The 24042-nt window shown below is 43.6% G+C and overlaps 1 protein-coding gene across 1 annotated transcript; it reads right to left on the bottom strand.

Moving 5' to 3' along the window:
* Nucleotides 1–581: 581 nt before the first annotated feature.
* NUF2 (NUF2 component of NDC80 kinetochore complex) lies at nt 582–22881 on the bottom strand. Its single transcript, XM_028732479.2, has 15 exons — nt 22829–22881; nt 22724–22790; nt 20977–21117; nt 19566–19640; nt 17857–17933; nt 17005–17066; nt 16776–16873; nt 14267–14340; nt 11293–11389; nt 10495–10557; nt 7989–8126; nt 7358–7498; nt 4399–4574; nt 2356–2491; nt 582–891 (listed from the first exon to the last, which is right to left on the bottom strand). Exons 3-15 carry the CDS (start codon nt 21097–21099, stop codon nt 772–774), a joined length of 1380 nt encoding a protein of 459 aa, XP_028588312.2. The 5' UTR covers nt 21100–21117; nt 22724–22790; nt 22829–22881; the 3' UTR covers nt 582–771.
* Nucleotides 22882–24042: the final 1161 nt, after the last annotated feature.

The raw sequence follows: 24042 nt of genomic DNA, 5'->3' as shown, positions 1-24042 counted from the left end.
TGTCTTGAAAACCCATGACACCTTTGGTGAAGGCTGTTCTCCAACTGGAGCACTCGCGGGCCAGTGTTTCCCAGTTGTCAGTGTTTATACTACATTTTTTAAAGATTTGCCTTGAGAGAGTCTTTAAACCTCTTTTGTTGACCACCAGCATTACACTTTCCATTTTTAAGTTTGGAGTAGAGCAGTTGCTTTGGAAGACGTGGCTTATACCAGATATAGTGAACATGTGCGTGTGTCAAGAAAATATTGGGGGAAATGGTTTCAGATTTACTGTACTGTAATAAAGAAAACTGATTATCTCCATGTGTATTAAGCTTTATTGCATACATTATTTTTTTTAAAAAAAATAATGGTTCCCAGTTGTAGCGACAAAATCACATGCTTCCATTTTCAAGTTGTGGGAAGCCTCCAAAGCTTACTAGCAGAAATTGACATGAACTGGAGCTTGCATTTTCTGACATTGAGGACATGGCTTGTTTGCGCAGCACAGCCATTTCTTAGAGAAGACCAAGCCTACCACTAAGATCTGCAAATGCTAGAATGGTTGTAGCATAGGAACAAAATGAAATAGCAAACAAAAATAAAGTACAGATGGCCTGAACAAAGCACTCCAGCAGGATTTATTGGTTGGTACAGCTAGGTCTAGTTTTGCTCCCCTCCCTCGCCAATCAAGGCCAAAAGAATACCGTTGTTCACGCGCAGCTGAAATACAACCTTAAAGATGAACGAGACAGAACAAAATATGTACAAATCAGTTGCAGAAATATTAACTCAAAGCAGTTTAGTTAACTCGGCGATCTTCTCTTCTCTTCCAGATGTCGTCTTTTCCACTATACTTGCCAGAAGTTCATGGTATTTATCCAAGCCAACCCTCAGGCTAAGGCAAATCTCCTTTTGGGGTCATGGTGGGGGAGAGATAGGTAGAGTTACTTGTTACAAGCGAGGAAAAAACATGCTGGACAAACCTATAGGTGTCAATATCCTTCTGCTATAAAGCACAGCATATTTCTGACATGTGATAAGCTCATCAGAGCAGCACAAAACTGGACCGCTGTCTTCAAAGCATTTCATATAATGGTATCATCTGCAGCCTCATCTCATCTCTGCCACATCCATCCAAGGGCCATGCAAGGACTTTATATGACCCTTAGCAATTGGTGCATAGGGAAGCTCTATAAATGACAGCCAGTGTTTTGTTGCTGGCCATTATGGAATTCTGGGACGCGGGTGGCGCTGTGGTCTAACCACTAAGCCTAAGGCTTGCCAATTGGAAGGTCGGTGGTTCGAATCTACACGACAGGGTGAGTTCCCATTGCTTGGTCCCAGCTCCTGTCAACCTAGCAGTTTGAAAGCACGCCAGTGCAAGTAGATAACTAGGTACCACTCCGGCAGGAAGGTAAACGGCGTTTCCGTGCGCTGCTCTGGTTTCGCCAGAAGCGGCTTAGTCATGCTGGCCACATGACCCAGAAAAACTGAGGGCAAACGTCGGCTCCCTCGGCCAGTAAAGCGAGATGAGCGCCACAACCCCACAGTCGTTCGCGACTGGACTTAACTGTCAGGGGTCCTTTACCTTTATTATGGAATTCTATACAAACTGCACCAGGCTTTCTGAGCTGGGTCCTAATGCTTCAATGACATTTCCCAAAATTATAAGCGCATAACCCAGCCATTTTTCTTGGCAAAGGCTTTACCAGCATACTCACCATTTTACCATCTTGGATTAATAATAATTTATACCCCGCCCACCTGGCTGAGTTTGCCCAGCCACTCTGGGCTGCTTCCAACAAAATATTAAAATACAATAATGCGTCACACATTAAAAGCTTCCCTAAACAGGGCTGCCTTCAGATGTCTTCTAAAAGTCTGGTAGTTGTTTTTCTCTTTGACTTCTGGTGGGAGGGCGTTCCACAGGGCGGGTGCCACTACCGAGAAGGCCCTCTGTCTGGTTCCCTGTAACCTCACTTCTTGCAGCGAGGGAACCACCAGAAGGCCCTCAGCGCTGGACCTCAGTGTCTGGGCGGAACCATGGGGGTGGAGATGCTCCTTCAGGTATACTACACCGAGGCCATTTACAGGCAATGAGAACATGTTTTATATTGGGAACCTAAATATGTTCAGGGCCATTGGCATGTGTGTTGTGTGTGCATGTATAGGTAGGTGTTGATTTCAAGCAGAAAGAAACCTCTATAAAAATGTTCCACAGGTTCCTCTCTGGGTCCACACACGTTAAGTACTAGTGTGTATCCCTTCTCATCAGCAGAAGCTCCATCAGCATGACTGCCCACTTGGCTTCTGTGAAGTTTGACCTATTCCACTTATGCATGTGTCTGCTTCATGTCTAATCTTTGCACTCACCTGAGCTTTCAACTTCTCTTTCTCCGCATTGTAATTTAGCTCCCGAATAGCACTTTTGAGCTGCTTGATTTCTGCATGAGTTGCTGTTAACTTCTCACAGACAGCTCCTCTCTTCTCCTGAAATTTGTTGCAGTACCTAGAAATTAATTAACTAGTTATTGTAGCACTAATCTCAAGTAAAACCACATAGATAAAAATTGTACTAGCAGCAAATGTCAGTTCACATACCGGCAATTCTCTACATCTGTTTTTTCTTTCATGCTTTACATTGAAATAAGACAAAAGCAGAACTGGGTTTCTCTACACGTGAATGTTTAGACCAGAGTTTCCCAGCTGTCTTGGGACTACAATTCCCATTATCTCTGCTTCTGTTAGGTAGTAATGATGGGAGTTGTAGTCCAAAAACAGCTAGAGCAGTTTCTCAAATTTGGGGAACCCTGGTCTAGATTAATATTACTCTATTCACAAAAAAATACCATGGAATGAGGATTTTAGGATAAGAAACATATAGCTGAGTTTACCAATGATGTCAATTGTTTCTGAAGTTTTGGAAATAACTTTGGGAGAAGTTTTGCTTGAATTCAGTTCTATTGGCATGGCAATAGAGCTACCTTGTTTTTTTATCATATCTACCTTTTTAAAAAAAGCTCCTTTTTCCAAAGGAGAGCAGTTCTAAAGATTATTCTTGCTTCTCCTATTCCATCCCTCCATGAGCTCTCCCTGTCACTACTGACCAAATTTACTAATTACATAGTAGCAGGAACATCTCAACAACATAGGCCCAGCAGCTGACAAAGGGAGAAGACATGAGGCACTTTCTATTAGCCTGCTTCTCACGCTAATTCGGATGTCGCATTTTGTGAGCTACCTTGAGATCCTCTATCAAAAAAGCCAGGATATAAACATTGAAAACCAAATAAATGAGGGCATGGGCATCCTCTCTGCCCTTTCTCTCACTGGTGATTTAGCAGAGGATAGAGTCCTCACAACTAGTGGACTTTCCTCCCCTTCAGGACTGAGGCACCTAGGAGAAGATTCATCTCCCAAGTTCCACACCAGTGTCTCCTCTGAAGATTAGGAGAATGGCCTAAAGTAAAGGTAAAGGTAAAGGGACCCCTGACCATTAGGTCCAGTCGTGACAGACTCTGGGGTTGTGGTGCTCATCTCGCTTTATTGGCCGAGGGAGCCGGCGTACAGCTTCCGGGTCATGTGGCCAGCATGACTAAGCCGCTTCTGGCGAACCAGAGCAGCGCACGGAAATGCCGTTTATCTTCCCGCCGGAGCGGTACCTATTTATCTACTTGCACTTTGACGTGCTTTCAAACTGCTAGGTTGGCAGGAGCAGGGACCGAGCAACAGGAACTCACCCCATTGCAGGGATTCGAATCGCCGACCCTCTGATCGGCAAGTCCTAGGCTCTGTGGTTTAACCCACAGCGCCACCCGCGTCCCACAGACTTTTGCTTATTTACTCAAAGACCTGTTGCTCAACTTGAGCCTCCAATCCCCTTTCTGCCCTGAGGGCGGAGATGGAGAAATAAGAATGGGCCTTGCATTCTAAGTAACTCAGGAGCTAAGCTGCGTCAAAGTCCTAATTCCTTGGAGGGGATTGGAACTGTGATGCGGCAAGTGTTGCCATATGAATCTGCTGCAGCAGAAAGAAGAAACAAACCAACGAACAAGAGATGTGTTGCATCTCTTTCGGAAACAAGCACAAAAATTCCCTACAGGTCTCGAGATTCTTGATAACCAGAAGAGGCAGAAAATTATGAAAGATTCATGAAAGGCAAACGGACTTTCGAGCGAGCCTTTGTGGCTTTTTTCAAGAGAATGAAAGCCTTAAATGAGGACTGTGCTCAAAGTCAACTTGCATTGCGACAAACCACCTGCCAGAAGCAAAAGTGTCTTCACAAAGTAGCACAACCCCTTCCCAAAGGGTGTCATAAACATGTATGCTTTTGTCAGAATGCAAATTTTGAAGCTGTATTATGATGGTTTTAAGATACCGAGCAAAATAAGAACAGAAATATTAACTCATTCTTACTGAGTTATTGCTTGCTTGCGCTGTTCAATATCCTCACATGTCTTTTTAAGTTTGATTTCAGCAGTGGTGAGTTTCTCCCGCTTCACCGTCACTAGTCTCCTCAAGGTTATTTCCTCCATCTTGGCATTCTTTAATTCACTTTTGTTGCTCTCTATCTGGTCCTCTAGGGTTCGGATCTGATTTGCAAAAAATACAAACAGCGGTTATATAAAGTCACTTCACAGTATTGTTGAGCTACTGAATTATGTTTGGGGTTGGTTTTTTTTGAAATGAGCGTCCCTGTCCCCACTCACATCAGATTGGCTAAGATATAAGCCAAGCTATTTATGGTCAAATCAGCAAATAGGTCAGTTCATCACGCAGAAATGTTTCTTGTCTTTCTTGCTGGGGGTAAGAGGGGAATAATTCTCCCCCAGTTTAGAAATTAACCCAAGCTAAACTGACTTTGGTGGAGAGCCACAGTAGAAATCTTAGTTCCCAATTACATTAACATTTCTTATTCTCAGGCAGAGGAAAAATGCCTCTATAGTAATAAGCTTAGCTAAAGTAGATGCTCTGATCATAGAACAATAGAGTTGGAAGGGACCTTGAGGATCATCTAGTCCAACCCCCTGCAATGCAGGAATCTCAACTAAATCATCCAAGACAGATGGCTGTCCAACCTCTGCTTTAAAACCTGCAAGGAAGGAGTCCATGACCTCCTCAGACCGTTCCACTGTTGAATAGCTCTTATTGTCATCAAATTCTCCCTGAGGTTTAGTTGGACTCTTCTTCCTTGTACAGTGGTGCCTCGCAAGACGAAAAGAATCCGTCCCGCGATTCTCTTCGTCTAGCGGTTTTTTCGTCTTGCGAAGCAAGCCCATTAGCGGCTTAGCGCTATTAGCGGTTTAGCGGCTATTAAAGGCTTAGCGGCTGAGCTGCTAAAAGGCTATTAGCAGTTTAGAAAAAGGGGGGGGGAGCGGGGGAAAAATGGCAAGACTCGCAAGACATTTTCGTCTTGCGAAGCAAGCCCATAGGGAAATTCGTCTTGCGAAGCAACTCAAAAACGGAAAACCCTTTCGTCTAGCGGGTTTTCCGTCTTGCGAGGCATTCTTCTTGCGGGGCACCACTGTAACTTGAACCCATTAGTTCGGGTCCTCCCCTCTGGAGCAGGGGAAAACAAGCCTTTTCCATCTTCCATGTGACAGCCCTTGAGATATTTGAAGATGGCTATCCTATCTCCTATTATGCAAGGCTGAACATATCCAATTCCCTCAACCGTCATTCAAAAGCCTGGATTTCCAGAGCCTTGATCATCTTCGTCCTCCTTTCCACATGCTCCAGCTTGTCAATATCCTTCTTAAGCTGTGATGCCCAGAACTTGACATAGTACTCCAGGTGTGGTCTGATCAAGGAAGAACAGAATGGAATTTGCTCCTCTTGATCTGGACACTATACTTCTGTTGATGCAGCCTGTAATAACGCCAGCCTTTTTTGCTGCTACATCCCATTGTTGACTCATGTTAAGCTTGTGGTCTACTAATACCCCTAGATCCTTTTCATATGGCAAGCCATATGTCCCCCATCTTACAATTGTGCATCTGGTTCTTCCTGCCTAACTGTAGAAGCTTTATCCCTATTAAATTCATTTTGCTGGTTTGGGCCTAGTTCTCCAATCTGTTAAGGTCTTCTGTGGCATTAGCTACCCTTCTCAGTTTGGTGTCATCTGCAAATTTGATGAGGGTCCCATGTGCATAATTTGTTTGTCCAAGTCGTTTATCAAGACGTTGTACAACAACGGGCCCAGGACAGAACCCTGTGGCACACCACTTGTAACAGGGTGATGAGGGACCATTATGGACTGGACCAATATGCAGATGATACCCAGCTCAACTTCTCATTTAAATTGGAACCAGGCACACAGACAATGAAAGCCCTGTGTGAGTTTCTGGATGCGGTTGGAGGAAGGATGGCGGTCAACAGACTGAGGTTGAATCCCGACATAATACTAGAATTCTGGGGGCATTAATTAAACCGAATGTTGGAAGATTCAAGAAAGTCAAAAGGAAGTGCTTTTTCACAACGCTTCATAAAAACTACATTTGCTCTCACAATATGTAGTGATGGCCACTAAACTAACTTGGATGGCTTTAAAAGACAAAATCACAGAGGACAAGACTATCAATGGCTGCTAGCTACAATGACCAAGTTCTACCTCCAGTCTCAAAGGCATCCGAATAAGGCAAAGGGAAAGGACCCCTGGACACTTAAGCCTAGTCAAAGGCGGCTATGGGGTTGCAGCATTCATCTTGCTTTTAGGCCGAGGGAGCCAGCGTTTGTCTGCAGACAGCTTTCCGGGTCATGTGGCCAGCAGGACTAAACCACTTCTGGCACAACAGGACACTGTGATGGAAACCAGAGCGTACAGAAACACTGCTTACCTTCCCGCCACAGTGGTACCTATTTATCTACTTGCACTGGCGTGCTTTCGAATTGCTAGGTTGGCAGGAGCTGGGACAGAGCAACGGGAGCTCATCCCGCCGCAGGGATTTGAATTGCTGACCTCCTGATCGGCAAGCCACCTGCATTCTACATCTGAATACCAGAGAAGCGAAAGAGAGGAGAGCGCTGCTGCACTCTGGTTCTGCTTGAGGACATTTCATAAGTACAGGCAAGGCCACTGTGAGAAGGTTGCCAGCCTAGCAGGTTCTCCTTATTTCCTTACGTCAGAATTATATGGCTGTGTGCTGCAAAGATTGCCCTAAGTCCACAGCCCCTTTTGAACTTTTCCCTTCCTCTGCACACACACAGGGACTGCCACATGATGGGTCTTATTTTTCTCATTTCCCCATCCAGTCTTCCATCTTGATACCAGGAACCTACCAGGAATTAACCTCAAGAGTTGTGCTAATACCAAAAAAATAGATTTAGCAACAGTTCCATAGCTAAAATGTAAGGGAGAGAAATTCGTAATACATACCTCTGCAATTATATTTGACAGTTTAGCCACATTGGCTACTTGGGTTTCCATTTTTTTCTGGTACAACTGGATCTCCTGCTGGCACGGTGGTAAGATTTCTACCAGGTCTCTGTAACTTTCATACTTCTTAATCACTTCTTGCTTTATAATTTTTTGAAAAATTGAGCAGAATTTTAGCATCCCATGAAACTTTGTATAGCAACATTTTTCAGAAAACCTACCATACCTGGCCACTTGCAAGAACTTAGCACAATTTTCTGAAGGATTTGTATGCATTTATTATTTCTTTAATAAACTTTATATATAAAAGGGAAAAGAATAAAATGAAATTATTAGCAAATGCCATTAAAAGATTCAAAAAAATTAAAACAGCAATAAGCTATAAAAACACATCAGCATTCTAGATATTCTAGGTAGATAATCTATTATACTTTTTTTCTGAAGGGTGCAGAAAAAGCATTCAATTCCTCCTCTGATGCAATCATACAGATAAGCAATCATAAGGCAGAAAAGGAAGATTTTCTGCATGTGAAGCATACAACAAGCAAGAGGAAAGCTGTTTTTGCTCACTTGTCCAGCGGGCTTAATTGCTGCTGATATTTAAAATACAAAGGGGGAAAAGAGGACTCACCTTGTCTTTCTTGAGTTTTTGCACTGTCTGCTGAAGCTGTTCTTTACGATTAGCCAGCTCCTCTGGATCCTCTGCGATTTTGGACTTTAGTTGCTTTTGTTCTTCTTTTAGATTACATAGGATTAGTTTTTGCTCATTCTAATTAGCAAAAGAATATAAATATTCTTAATGTTACCACAGATTTAAATTAGATATTGAACAACTCTTTTGAAGCACATCTTTTACTGGACTGAAGATAGTTATGATTAGACTTTTTCTGCTTTCAAAACAAAACAAAGCCATTTCACTTGATTAAAGTAGTCAAGGCTTTCATTTCCATGCACATACTTTGGAGAGCAGCACAAGGAGTGCAACCTGCAGCCATTTCTGAATTTCCAAACTTTAGAACCTGTTCTACAAGCAGGGGTCTGCAACCCGCGGCTCCGGAGCCGCATGTGGCTCTTTTACACCTTTGCCGCGGCAGATACTAGCGAGGGGAGGAGGCGCATTGTGCTCCCCGACACTCCCCACTGTGGCGGGCGCTGTACTGGCTGTGACGTCGCATGGGGGCGGTGCGTGTGTTAGTCACGCACCGTCCCGATGTCACCTTCCCGCCTGCCCGCTACATTGTAAGGGGCATGTATGCTGGTCACAGCATTGAAACGGGGCATGTACGCTGGTCACTGTTTTGAAGGGGAGTGAAGAACACACACACACACAAAAAGGTAACTTGTTAATTTAACGTTTATTTCTATGAGGAGGAGTAATTCTGAGGGGTCAAACAAAGAAATAATAAAAAAGTGACAAAAAAGTTATTTTTATAATGACGAGTTTTGCGGCTTCCAGGTTTTTTTCCTTCGGAAACGGGTCCAAGTGGCTCTTTTTGTCTTAAAGGTTGCAGACCCCTGTACAAGGAGCACCATGCGGGTAATTCTGCCTTAAAGTAGAGGAGATGCCTTATTCAGCACTATAAAGGTAAAGGTACCCCTGCCCGTACGGGCCAGTCTTGTCAGACTCTAGGGTTGTGCGCTCATCTCACTCTAGAGGCCGGGAGCCGGCGCCGTCCGAAGACACGTGGCCAGTGTGACATCGCTGCTCTGGCGAGCCTGTACCAGCGCAGCCCACGGAAACGCCGTTTACCTTCCCGCTAGAAAGCGGTACCTATTTATCTACTTGCACTTTAAGGGTGCTTTCGAACTGCTAGGTGGGCAGGAGCTGGGACCGAAAGACGGGAGCTCACCCCGCCCCGGGGATTCGAACCGCTGACCATAAGATCGGCAAGTCCTAGGCACTGTGGTTTAACCCACAGCGCCACCCGCGTCCCTATTCAGCACTATAAAGAATTGTAAACAGCTGAATACAGAATTTATCAAAGTTTTACTTTACAAACTAGTAATAGGTATTGGCATTGCAGTGTCCATGATCACATGCTAATTTAAAATAGAACCCCCTAGATTAAAAGGGCACAAAACTACCTCATGTGAACCTTGGGTCACTCAGAAGAACGAAAGAACCAAAACCATGAGATATTTCAGGAGTTGTGGAATGTTGAGAGCACATTGTCTATAGAAGAAACATGTGGCTTAATGCCAAACACAGAAATTCCTCTCTTTGCTGCTACGCTTTGTCACACAAGACGTAACGTAATTGTATCAATTAGATACAATGAATAGTATACTTTATTTATTCAAAAGTACAGCCAATTACGTCTTGTGTGTTTATCGAGTATGTAGCCTTGCTACTGCTCTATCACAATAAACACACAAGACGTAACTGGCTGTACTTTTGAGTAGATAAAGTATACTATTCATTGTATCAAATTGTAAATTTCAACAGAAGTCTCAAAGTTCAACGAAAAAAGTAGACGACCCAGTGGATCAGTTCATTCTCTAACAAAGAATTTCTATCTGTGATTTTCTTAGAAGGACGCACTTTAATTCTTGATTCATCCACAAAAAATTCTAGATGAAGAAAAGGTAAATGATGTGGGTTTGATGGATTATTGGACTCCAGGAACAGACAAGTGGAATAATAGACACTTATACATGTATGGACCTTATGCATGAACTTATTAGAGAATGAACTGATCCACTGGGTCTTCTGCTTTTTTCATTGAACTTTATGAGACTTCCATTGAAATTTACAATTAGATACAATGAATAGTATACTTTATTTATTCAAAAGTACAGCCAATTACGTCTTGTGTGTTTATCGAGTATGTTTCACGTAACCATAGGTTTGTTGTTGTTTTGTTACTGCTCTATCACAAGCATCACATAAATCTTTTTTTTGGGGGGGGGGATTAAAATTTGTAAATGCTAAGAACAGAATTTACTCCATTTTTCAGCAAATTTGTTGTCATAAGTTGCTGAACAAAAACCTCTCAAACGAAAATTTTCAGTGACAGGCATTTCTTAAGACTATTTTAAAACTAAGGATTCCCATATCAAATATAGCTATTAGAGATCAATATATGCTGGTATTTCTTCAAGACTACCATTCCAGCTCCCCACTGAGCTCCACTTACCAGCTTCTGTGCTTTTTCTGCAACTTCTGTTTTCTTCTGGGAGATCTCTTCTTGCAAAATAGCCTAGTACGAAAGAACAATCACTTTTGCTAGTTAAGAAATGAAATTCGAAGGGGCTCACTCTGAACTCTAGAAGAAGCTAGACTTTTACCTCACATGAGCCGTTTTGTAGAAAGCTAGGGGAATAACATACCCACGGACCATAGATGAAATAATGGCAGTAGATAGATGCCCAATGCAAGTAAGCTGGTCTCTTTCTCTGTCTCATATTGCTCCTGCACAGGGCTTTCCTAAACCCCCACTCAAATGAGAGAGATGCCAGCATGTTTCTATAGCTGGCTCTAGTAATTCAGAATTATTCCTGGTTATCTTATCTACAGCGGCACAGCATAATGAGCAAGAGCATAGAAAAGAAGCAAGATTTTTCAAACATATTTTGTTAATTAAAAAGTGAATAGATTTTTCCATATTTGAGCCATTTTATGTTCCCATCTCTATTTCGGTTATTTTGGAGGTGGCAACCATTTTTCTCAGCCGCACCCCTAGCAACAGCTATTTTGTGACTGGTGCCCATCATCTTAAAATTCCAAATGTACCCTCAAAAAGAGAGGCAACCACTCATGCCATTGACTTTAATGTTCTACAAATGGCAACAAGAGAAAGTTAAAGGACGAGGTGTTCAACACTCTCCAGCAAAGACAAAAACTAAACAAAAACCCCAAGTACTATTTAATAGCAAATTTTAATAGCAAAGCAACTTTGGATCCCCAGCAGACTACTTTAAGAAATAACACACACCGTTTTCTGCCGATATTCATGGTTCAGTTTTTGCTCCAGCTCCTGAATATCCTGAGAGAGCTCCTTGAACTCTGCCTCTTGATCTGCAGGAACAGTACTGCACATACAGAATAATAAATAATAATAATAATAATAATAATAATAATAATAATAATAATATTTTTTATTTATATCCCGCCCTCCCCAGCCGAAGCCGGGCTCAGGGCGGCTAACAACAATAAAATAATACAACATTCTAAAATCATTTCATTAAAATTAATTCAACTTAAATTGATGGCAACCATTAGGCTAACGTTCTGTGAAGATTGCCAAAGGAGGGAGTCAGGCTGTGCCCTGACCAAAGGCTTGGTGGAACAGCTCTGTCTTGCAGGCCCTGCGGAAAGATGTCAAGTCCCACAGGGCCCTAGTCTCTTGTGATAGAGCTTTCCACCAGATTGGAGCCACAGCCGAAAAACCCCTGGCTCTAGTTGAGGCCAGCCTAACCTCCCTGTGGCCTGGGACCTCCAAGATGTTTTTGTTTGAAGACCGTAAGTTCCTCTGTGGGACATACCAGGAGAGGCAGTCCCGTAGGTACGAGGGTCCTAGGCCGTATAGGGCTTTAAAGGTCAAAACCAGCACCTTAAACCTGATCCTGTACTCCACCAGGAGCCAGTGCAGCTGGTATAGCACCGGGTGAATGTGATCTCACAGCGAGGACCCTGTAAGGAGTCTCGCCGCGGCATTCTGCACCCGCTGGAGTTTCTGGGTCAGTCTCAAGAGCAGTATCTCACCAAAGGCTCTGCACGCAGCTGAGCTTTCCCTTGCCTAATCCCTATATCTGGTGGCAGGGAGAGTGATGTAGGAGAGAAGAGAGGGGAAATTCTGGTGAGTGAGCTGAAGTTCACAAGTGCAATGACTTCACTGGATTCACCCCCAATTTTCACAACATACAGGATGCTGCTAAATTTAGGATTTATTTTTAAGCGTATAAATGTGAAGCATTCTCTCAACTAACATCTCTCAGATAGATTTGCTTAAAAGACTTGTCTAAACCAAATGTAGTCCTACTGCATATGAGCTCTCCGGTCTTCTCGGTAGTGGCGCCCTCCCTGTGGAACTCCCTCCCATCAGATGTCAAGGAGATAAAGAACTACCCAACTTTTAGCAGATATCTGAAGGCAGCCCTCTCTAGGGAAGTTTTTAATGTTTGTTATTTTATTGTGCTTTATATATGCTGTGAGACGCCCAGAGTAGCTGGGGAAAACCAGCCAGATGGGCAGGGTATAAATAAAAAAATTATTATTAGTAGTAGTAGTATTACCACCACCACCCATTCACTCAGTTTTGAAGCTCTTCGAAATCATCTTCTTTTTTTTATGACCATGTACAATTCAGTCCCAATTTTGGGAAGCGGGTGACGCTGTGGGTTAAACCACAGAAGCTAGGACTTGCCAATCAGGTTGGTGGTTTGAATCCCTGTGACGGGGTGAGCTCCCGTTGCTTGGTCCCTGCTCCTGCCAACCTAGCAGTTCAAAAGCACTTCAAAGTGCAAGTAGATAAATAAGTACCATTCCAGAGGGAAGGTAAATGGCGTTTCCGTGCGCTGCTCTGGTTCGCCAGAAGCGGCTTAGTCATGCTGGCCACATGACCCGGAAGCTGTACGCCGGCTCCCTCGGCCAGTAAAGCAAGATGAGCGCCACAACCCCAGAGTCGGCCGCGACTGGACCTAATGGTCAGCGGTCCCTTTACCTTTACCTACAATTTAGTATCATCAGCAAACTTGGTCATGTCACTGTTCACTCGTAACTCTAGGTCATTTAGAAACAAGTTTAAAAGCATAGGTCCCAGTGCTTGCTAGCACGGTAACCTATTAGCATGGTCAGCCTGCAGATTCCTCTGATATTGCATATAAATTCCCTCCCACTTACAAGACAGAAGTATTTATGGGCAAGGAGAAAACAGAACAGGCCAAAAGTGAGCTGGAGATTACAGGCTTTACTTTACTCTCATGTAGGCAGGGGCTGACTTCTGTGGGAGAAAGGTAAAATGATTCAATCTGACAGCACCCCCTGAACTTGCTGTCTGTTACTCCCTACCAGAGAAAAAGAGAGTTACAATTTCCTTAAAGTTTGTAGGTTCAAGAATGCATTGGCACGCTGGAATTAATGTTCAGCACTGAACAATTCCATCTAAGGTTAGTTGGCACACCAAACTAGCATGGCTTTATATGCAGCGGGATGTTAAAATGTAGTGGGAGGAACGAGCTGCATTGGCCCTGGCCCTGTGAGGCACCAGGACCGATGCAATTTGTTCCTCCTCCAGCTACCGTTCCCACCTAGGGAGATGAGGTGGTTTCCCTCCAGTGCCTTGGCCAATACAGCTCATTCCTCCCTCTGCTTTTCAACATCACAATATTGCAATGTTTGGCTGGGGATACATCACAAAGTTGGAAACTGGTAGCGCCCAGCCCTAGAAGAATGCAGGAAGAGATTGCACAGAGGACAGGTAAGCACTGTTTATTCTTGCCAGCTCCAAGTAAGACTACAGATTGTATGGAAAGGCATGCATGTCTTAAGGCGTAATTCATGTATTTCCATACTCTGGAGCCCTAGGAACTGTCCCTTAAATTCCAAAGGTTGCTTTAAAGCGTGGGTAGGCAAACTAAGGCCCGAGGGCCGGATCCGAACCAATCGCCTTCTAAATCTGGCCCACCGACCAGCGTGTTTTTACATGAATAGAATGTGTCCTTTTATTTAAAATGCATCTCTGGGTTATTTGTGGGGCCTGCCTGGTGTTTTTACATGAGTAAAATGTGTGCGCTTTTATTTAAAATGCATCTCTGGGTTATTTGCGGGGCATAGGAATTCGCTCATTCTTTTTTTCAAAATATAGTCCGGCCCCCCACAAGGTCTGAGGGACAGTAGACCGGCCCCCTGCTGAAAAAGTTGGCTGACCCCTGCTTTAAAGTGAGGTATCCAACCCTTAGTTGACTTACTCAAGTTTCTCCAACTTCAATGTTGCCTCCTGAATTGCTGTTTGAAGTCGTTGCTCTTTTTCCACAACTGATTTCTGCAAAAAGAAGAAGAACAGTTTACATTACATGCAACTCAAAATGTACACTTGGGTCCACAAAACAGTCTGATCTTACAGGCCAGAGAACTTGCATATTACCTGGGCCTATGCTTAGGTCCCACTGAAGCAGTGACTGTTTTTAGGCTATAGTACTGTACTTTATAGACTCAATATTCCATGACTTTCTGAAGACAGTTGAATGTCATATAAAGTGATGACTGTCTGCAAGGTTCATTAACCTAGAGGCCTATCTAGCTGGGGGAGTCAAAACCATGAGTGGCTCTTCCTAACTCCCACAGTGGAAATAGGAGCACTTTCCATACAGGGAGGATCGCTGCCGCCGCTGCTACAAAAGTAAGGTGTTCCAGCCCCCAAAGTAGATTGGAATTCCAAACTTTACCACACGTTATTCCTTCACCCTGATGGTAAGAAGACTGATTGTCTGAAGGCAAGGCAGCTGGGGAAAATATTTATTCACTTTCTTACATTTATATACTGCCTTTCTTCCACCATTGGACCTAAGGTGGCCTGCAAGGAGTTCCCAGACATTCATGTACCCGGGCACTAACTACACCCAGACCTGCTTCGCTTCAGCAAAGTGGCATTTCAGCCCCATCAGACCACATTGTGGTAGGCATATTTAGCAGAAGCACGCGGAGAAAGGCCCTGCAGTGTGGTACCTCTAGGTACAAGAACTGGGAAGAAACTTCTGCTGCCAACTAGGGCTGGGGGGTGTCTGGTTTTCAACATCACGATGCATCACCAGCCAAACATTGTGGTCTGGCAATACATTGCAATGTGGAAACAATGAGCTGTGTTGGCCCCAGCTTGCAAGAGGCGGGGTGAAACTGCCTCAGCTCTCACCACAGAAGCCAAGGCACTTTTCACCCCAGCACCTCGCAGCTGGAACAACGCAGCTTGTTTGCAAGGCACAACTGGGGAGAGGGAGGGTTCCTGCCCCCCAGCTGAGTGAGCCCTGTACCTCTTCAGCTTGCATGTACATTGTACCCCCAGTGGTACATTGCAGGTGAAACCACCGCCAAGTCCCTCTGCTACCAGCAGCCCGGTGCTGAAAGCAGCACTGGTAGCAGAGGGACTCAGGAGCGGCGTCAGTTTCACCTGCAATATGCCGCCATCAGTCTGCCCCTTGCATGCATCGCCCAGGCCTACTACCAATTCTACTAAGCCCTGTCTCCAGTGACTGATGTGAGAACTCACACTGGATCTCCTCCTCCTGTTCCTGTTAATCACCAGTCTGTGAAATTCAGATCCCCATATCCTTCCCTCACTGCCTTTTGGGTTTTGCCACATTTGTTAGTCTTTATATCCAGAGTCCTGTATCTTAACTAAAAGGTTGTTTAAAAGGAAATCATTTCATTAGGTGTGGGTTTTTCTCTTAGTTCTGGCAATAAATAGGTGGCATTCCAAAAGAACAAGAACCCACCTGGCAAACCTAGGATCCTGGGATCCCTTGGCTTCCTCCCCCCCAACCACCAAATCCCTAAACTTTGCCTTTGAAGTCCCTTTCTGCTGTCACCTATTACCCCTCCTATCTCTGTCTGAATCTTCTTCCCCTCCTTGACCTGCCTTTCGTTGAAACCCATGCCTCCACCACCCACTATTTCTCATAGTTGCTGTTGAAAGGAAGATTTGAGGTTTCCTGTAGAAGAGCTGATAGGGAGTTAGGCAAACTAAAGGAAGTAGGATCGACTTCCTAAACTGGGATATTTTCCTAATGAGATTTACTACCCTTGGCCGTTTTATCTTGCCTCCTGCTGTCCCACTTTCTGCCAAACTGACCTTTATTCAAAAGAAACTGAAATACTGCATATATCCTATTGCCCACAGCTTCATTTTGTCAGTACTAGTCTACGATTCTATGAAATGATACTATGGAAAGACCTACATTGGCTCCCAGTACGTTTCCGAGCACAATTCAAAGTGTTGGTGCTGACCTTTAAAGCCCTAAACGGCCTCGGTCCTGTATACCTGAAGGAGCGTCTCCACCCCCATCGTTCTGCCCGGACGCTGAGGTCCAGCGCCGAGGGCCTTCTGGCGGTTCCCTCATTGCGAGAAGCAAAGCTACAGGGAACCAGGCAGAGGGCCTTCTCGGTAGTGGCGCCCGCCCTGTGGAACGCCCTCCCACAAGATGTCAAAGCAATAAACAACTACCTGACATTCAGAAGACATCTGAAGGCAGCCCTGTTCAGGGAAGTTTTTAACGTGTGATATTTTAGTGTATTTTTTGTTTCTATGGAAGCCGCCCAGAGTGGCTGGGGAGGCCCAGCCAGATGGGCGGGGTATAAATAAATTACTATTACTATTATTATTATTATTATTATTATTATTATTATTATTATTATTATTATGGAGTGATCTTTGTGTTGTGACATGTAAAGTCTAGAAACCCCAAACCCTGTAATTAATCTTACAAACGTGCTCTGGATTTCCAGGTAGACCTCACGACGCGAGTCACGGAAGAAAAGGAAGTTAATGAGGCCACTCAAAAAACGAGCTGTCCTCTTGGCTTCTAGAAGAGCAACATAAAAGGAAATGCTTTTGTAAGACATATGGGACATACAATTTTTCAAATTCAAAAAGATGCCTGAAGTTTAAACCCACAATAGATGGAATCTATCACAAGAGACATTAAAAGCTTACTTGGATTTAGAAGGTCAGCAATCTGAAAGTCGTTGACACGGCAGAGCGGGAAAAAGCGTTCCCTGTCAATTGTACAAAACATTAAGCATTTTTAAAATAGACTCTACATATACTTATAAACTTATTAATAGGGCAAACGATTAGAACCTGACATATCCTTTAATGGGGTTACTCCCTAGTAAACATGTTTAGGATTGCAGATTTCATCTTAGCGCTCTGAATCCGAAAAATTAAATTTTTTTGTTGTTGTTTTTAAATAAAGATATCTAGCAGAAGCATGTGCTTAACTCTATGAAACACACTGCATGTGACACAGCACTTGAAAAAGCTGTGGTGCAAAGCCTGGCTGAGTGGAACTTTGAACTCAGCTTGCAAATTTAGCAGAAGATCAGCCATTACACAAGATTTATGTATTTGAGAAAATGTATGCCCTGCTCTTCCCTCACTATTACAACGCCCAGTGTAGCTTCAAGAAAATTTAAAATTACAAAAATGAGTCATGAAAACGGTGCAATAAAAGCAAGAGATGGGCACAACAGATTAAAAACACACTGAGGACGAAGGATCATTAAGCTATTAAAAACTCAACAGCCTGCTGAAACAAAGAAAAGTTTTTTTAAAAGCATCAGGAGAGATGGGCTAGAAAGATCTCCTGAGCCAGGCAGCTGCATAACCCAGACACAGCCACAATATCTATACCTGAACTCACAACACCTGCAACACATTTAATGTCTCACCAGAATAAAAGATGAACACAATGAAAAGAATTGAATCAAACCATACAAAATACATTCGCAGCTCCATTTCAAAGGATAGAAATGAGTGTACAGAATGTGATTTCAGCATACTCACATGTTAGTAAAGAGATTCGCTATTGGCAGGAAGCCATCAAAAATCTGGGGATATGGAGTTTCAAAGGACACTGGCATCTAAGAATGTAACAGAATCAGTAAAGAGATGCAATTTCTTTACTTAATTCTTCAGACAATCCTGAAAATTTTCTTTTTGTAGCATTATTATCTGCTCACCCCCTCCTGGGGTAACACAGCATTTGTGGCTCAGTGACTTTACTGCCACCATCTGCCATACCGCTGTGGGTCTTGCTTCTGGAGACCAACAGGAGACAAATTCCCCTCTCTTGGTGGCTGCTGGAATTCAAAATTCCTGCCTGTGATTTGTCCAATCATGTGCGGAGAGAGCATGTGGGCCTGAGGCCGACTCTCAGGAGTCTTCAGGACTCCCAGCATTTAAAAGCCAGAATGGCCTTCACTCAAGACCTATATTAATGGTTTATAATGTTCTGTTTTTCAATTGCCTTGTACCTTTATGGACTTTGCTGCGGTCATTACTGTCACCGTATTTGGGTCCAGGCAGGAATTTTCCCCATCAGACAAATTGGGCCCGTCTGTGGATTTCACCTTCCTTGCAACCATCGTCACAACACAATGCCAACAGATATGGCATTTGGGTTGGTTCCTAGTCATTGGCAAAGGGGGAACTGGGAGCCTCTGCTTCCCCCTCCAGGGCGGTGGGGTATCCCATTAAAGGAATCCCAGGGAAGGGGCTTCTGTCCATAAGCCCAGGCAGGGGCTGAGGGCCACAGCACTACACAACACAGCAAGACTGGGGGGGGGGGGGTTGCATCCACTTGGTGTATGCCATGGGTCAATCCTAGATTCAGCCTTGACCCCTGGTATCCCTCCAGCCCGCCTGCTGGATGGTGACTGACCCAGTGCCATGCCAAACTCACTGACATTTGTAATCAATAAAGTTGTGGAACAATTTTAACCCATAAAATGTAGCCTGTGGTTTTTGGTCTACTGAGATGTCCTGATTTTCATGGCACCAAGGCGCACAAAACTAAGCCGCTTCTGGCAAAACCAGAGCAGCGCACGGAAACGTCGTTTACCTTCCCACCAGAGTGGTACCTATTTATCTACTTGCACTTTAACATGCTTTCAAACTGCTAGGTTGGCAGAAGCAGGGACCGAGCAACGGGAGCTCACCCCGTCGCAGGGATTTGAACTGCCAACCTTCCAATCGGCAAGCCCTAGGCTCAGTGGTTTAGACCACAGCGCCACCCGTGTCTGCTATAACTCTGCATAAATACACAAGTGCTTCAAATTAGCATTATCTCCTGCGTTATGAAAATGACTGACTCTTCTGAGCGGGGAAGCCATGTTCGCTGTAATAGGCTAAGAATGTTGAAGACTCCTTAAGGCCTAACGTTATTTCTTGCAGCCTAAGCGAAACAACGGCTGCAGTCACACACCACAGAAAATCCTGGTGTGGATCCCAATAAACAATGATCCCTGGTTTGGAGGCAACACTATGTCACAGATTGTGGCTTGCTTTTCCTCCAACGTGAAAAAGGAGAGGCTAAATGGGCATAATTTGCTTGTGAGTGCTGAACAATGATTTATAGTTTACCACGAGTGGAAAATATAGCAAATAAATTTGTTGTTTTTTAAGGTGCCCCAAACTCTTCACTAAAAATAACTATGGTTCCATTATACTCTGGATTCATTGCACTTTTCCCCATGTCCTGTTTATATACTTACCATATAAAAGTGTTCCAGGCGGATTCCATACACAACTTGCAAGGCTCTCATAAAGATCATCTGCAGCACTTCAGGCTAAGAAGAGGTAAAATTTTATTTGCCATGGCAAACCAGACTAAGTTTAGATTTTATTTATTTCACTTTCCACTGCCAGAGGCAATTTTTTAAACAAATGCATATATTTAATAATGCATTAATTATTATTATTAATAATATGTTTAATAATTAATAATAGTATGTTTCTGCACAATAGCAACATTTGAATGCCACACTAAACCATGGGGAATGAGCTACAGGAAGCCTCAGGTTCACACTTCACCCTCACGACCAGTACAAAAATAGAACATAAGAAATTATAAAAACAGCCACAGATCTTAACTACGGCTAGTTGGAAGTCAGCTTGGTAATCCACAGTCTGACGCTGGTTGGTTTTCAAGTAGCAAGTATTAACATTAACCAGTTTGTTGGTCCAGATGATGCAACAAGCTATGGTTGAACAAACACAGAACAAAATGCAGTGGTGCCTCGCAAGACGAAATTAATTCGTTCCGCAAGTTTTTTCTTCTTGCGAGTTTTTCCTCTTGCGAAGCACGGTTTCCCATAGGAATGCATTAAAAATCAATTAATGCGTTCCTATGGAAACCACTTGCCAGGCTGGCGGTGCGGAGAAGGGCTTTTCTCCCCACCGCAAGCCTTCAGGACAGGTACGGGAACAGAGGGGAAGGTGCGCAGCGCTTTTCCTCTGTTCCCGGGGCTTGCGTGGGAGGAGGGTTTTTCCTCCCCACCGCCAACATTCAGAACAGCATGGAAAACCCTTCTCCCACCCCAAGTCTTCAGGACAGCCTTCCAAAGCCGGGCGGCGGGAGGAGGTGTTCCCCTCCCCGCCGCCAGGCTTCGGAGGAGGTCCGAGGACAGTGGGGAAGACGCGCTTATTTTTTTTCCTGATCCAGAGGCTAGAACACGAACAAAGAGATTCAAGTAACAAGAAAGGAGATTCCAACTAAACATCAGGGAGGTCTTTCGGACAATAAGAGCTATTCAACAGAGGAATGGACTCTTTAAGAAGTTGCTGGACTCCTTCCTTGGAGGCTCTTAAGCAGAGGGTGGATGGCCACCTGCCACGGCTGCTTTAGTTGAGATTCCTGCATTGCAGGGGGTTGGACTAGATGACTCTCGCGATCAGTTCCAACTCTACAATTCCACCCCCTGAGCTGGGTCTGTTTTGCCATACAGTCATATGCTACGCTACCATAGCGCTGAGTTAAAGCGACATATTTACATGCAAACAGCTACTTTGGCTAAATTCACTCATTCTGGCTCTGTACACAAGGAAAAATCAAATGCGTATTTTACCCACCGCAGTGCTGCACTTTGATTCTGTGCCGTAAATCCACTCTCTTACAGCACTTACCTTGACATTTGGAAATAAGTCACCCTTGGAGAAGGTTTTGGCCTCGTTTGCTGTGAGCAAGCAGCTGCGGATGTGCGTGATGATGTCATTCTCACTGTACCTCGGAAAGGTGCAGTTATCCATTTCGTAAGGCGGTCTGCCCTAAAAAGAAAAAGTCAAGTACAACTTTTAAACTGCTGCCCATTTGGGGGGGGGGGGGGCGAGAGAGACCAACTACCAGTTTCTGCGGTCCCCGCCCCAATTCTCTCACCAACCTTTGTGAAATGTGTGCGTGCAAAGGGGTTGATACCAAACAGGTGATAGCTTATTTTTAATTTCAGGGGTTCTTGGAAGTGGGAGATATTTTGTGTGTAGGGGGGGGGGGAGAGAGCGTTATAGGTTCCCCTCCCACCTGCTTATTTCGCTAGTGTTGTGCGTTTCTTTACTTTTCTTTTCCTGAATTTTTATGCTGCGATGTTGGGACCGAGAGCTGCCTGTGAATTTAACTAATAATAATAATAATTTATTTATGATTCTCAGGTTTATACTTTTCAATAATTTTACAGTCATTTTAACATTTCAAAACTTGACTTCCTTCCCCCTCTTTCTGCAGTTCCTTAAATTTATTTTTAATATCTTCTGCATATCCATGTATTAACTTAATCTGTTCATTTATCCATCTACTTTAAATATATACTCTTATGATACTTCAGGTTATTACAATAATCCTGCTAATGTTCTTATCTATTTACAATTTATCTGTAAACATTCTATAAACCATTTCCATCCTTTTATAAAAAGTTTATCTTAATTTCTTATTTTTCTGGTAAGTTTCACGATTAAGTTTCACCTGCAATTTGAGGTCTTCTTTGCTTACCCTTTTAAGTTTTTAACTACAAGGATTTTTATTATTGGTCCTTTATCAAGTTTAAACTTTTTTTAGGGACCTCATTAATGATACTTGCTTGAGACTAAGTAATTTACCTACCCCATAATTACTAAGGGGGGGGGGGAGCGAGAGAGAAATGCTTATAAAATTCACAATTCATTGCCAATTATAATTATGGGGTTGTTAATTTCAATCCTGTAAATTTAGATTTTTATTATTCTTTAGATAGGGCTGGGCGACAAAAACAAAACAAAAACAAGGCAACCTCATTTAGCAGTGTCGTGGAATTGTGTTTAAATGTTAGCCTATGGTTCTGCTTCATAGCAGCACTTTAACACCATTAAACACTTAAAAAAAAAAGTTTCACCGGAATAGTAATAATAATAAACCATGTTCAACAAAAAGCAAAAAACAGGGTAACCTCATTTAAGCAATGTTGTGGAATTGTGCTTAAATGTTAGCCTATGGTTCTGCTTCATAGCAGCACTTTAACACCATTAAACACTTAAAAAAAAAAAGTTTCACCGGAATAGTAATAATAATAAACCATGTTCAACAAAAAGCAAAAAACAGGGTAACCTCATTTAAGCAATGTTGTGGAATTGTGCTTAAATGTTAGCCTATGGTTCTCCTTCATAGCAGCACTTTAACACCATTAAACACTTTAAAAAGAAAAAAAAGAGCTTCACGGGAATAATAAGAAGCAAAATAAAATAATATTAATATTAATAATAAACCCAATATAACAACAGCAGCAGCAATAAACTATGTTCGCATTGGGGTGCTATAACAATAATAATAATAATAATAATAATAATAATAATCCATGTTTTTGGGGGAGAGGGGTTCTTTCTGGCTCCAGCCGAAAAACATTCCTACCCAGAGGCCTACGAAGTCGCCGTTTTATCCTCGCCTCTCTGTTTGCCGCAACCGAGCAGCGGAGAGACGCCTCACCAGAAGCGACAGCGGAAGCTCCTCTCGGGAAGTCCGGAAGAACCGAGCCCTCCTCTTCGGCCGTTTGAATTTGGCGGGTAACTCCTCGCGCACGCGCGCACAAACACCAGCCCGGCTTCTCGGATGACGTCTCGCCCAATCAGCGGCCCGGCTCGCGTCGTTCCGCTCGCTCCCTCCCTCCCTCCCTCGCGCGTGCGTGCGTGCGTTTGCGTCTTTCCCTTGACGTCACGCTCAATCGGCTGCCGAGAAGCCTTTTGTTTTCTCGCTTACCTTCTCTCCTCCACGCCCCCCCCTCCCCGCTATTCGGTCCTTGAAGGTAACACGTGTCAGGATTTCTGTTGATCGTCCTCAGATTCACTTTTTTATGGAAAAAAAACACGTTAAAAGAATGGGAATTACGAGAAAAAGGGGGGAAAGGAGGTGGGGAAATTTCTCCGCTCTGTATTTTCCTGACGGAGCTGTGTTCATTCTACTCAGCTGCCAGGAGGGTTTTCCTCTCTTGCCTCTGGTGTCATGGCGGCGGGAATTCACGGAGTAGAGTGACGAAAAGGTCAAAGGGGAGAGAGCAGTGCTCTGAACACTGAATTCCCTTCCTGTTTTCATTTATTTTATCTTCCACCTCGCGGGGAACAACAACAACAACAACAACATAAATTAATAATAATTTTATTATTTATACCCTGCTGAGCAAACTTGGGAGCTTACAGCACATAAATTGTAAAACATTAGACATTAAAAATTTCCCCATACAGGGTTGCCGTCTGATGTCTAAGTCAGATAGGAGAGTAATAATAAAAATAATAATAAAAATAAAATTTTATTTATATCCCGCCCTCCCCAGCCAAAGCCGGGCTCAGAGTGGGTAACAACAGTAAAATAATACAACATTCTAAAATCATTACATTATAAAATCAGTTCAAATCAAATTAATGGCAACTATTGGGCTAGAGTTCTGTGAGGATTGCCAAAGGAGGGGGTCAGACTGTACCTTGGCCAAAGGCCTGGTGGAACAGCTCTGTCTTGCAGGCCCTGCGGAAAGATGTCAAGTTCCGCAGGGCCCTAGTCTCTTGTGATCTCCTCTGATTTTTATATGACTATAATAGTTGCTGTAACTGTGACTGTTAACCCTGGGAATGCCTTTCCCACCTCCTGTCTGGGGTTGGGGGGGGGGGGCTTTCTCCCCTTCCTTATTTAATTCCCACAACAGCCCTGAGATGTAGATTAGGCTGAGAGGGGGTGACTGG

This window comes from Podarcis muralis, chromosome 5 (assembly GCF_964188315.1).
Source record: "Podarcis muralis chromosome 5, rPodMur119.hap1.1, whole genome shotgun sequence".
In the NCBI taxonomy this organism is placed as follows: domain Eukaryota; kingdom Metazoa; phylum Chordata; class Lepidosauria; order Squamata; family Lacertidae; genus Podarcis; species Podarcis muralis.
The sequence above is the reverse complement of the archived record's forward strand: the minus strand, read 5'-3'. Positions and strand labels throughout refer to the sequence as shown.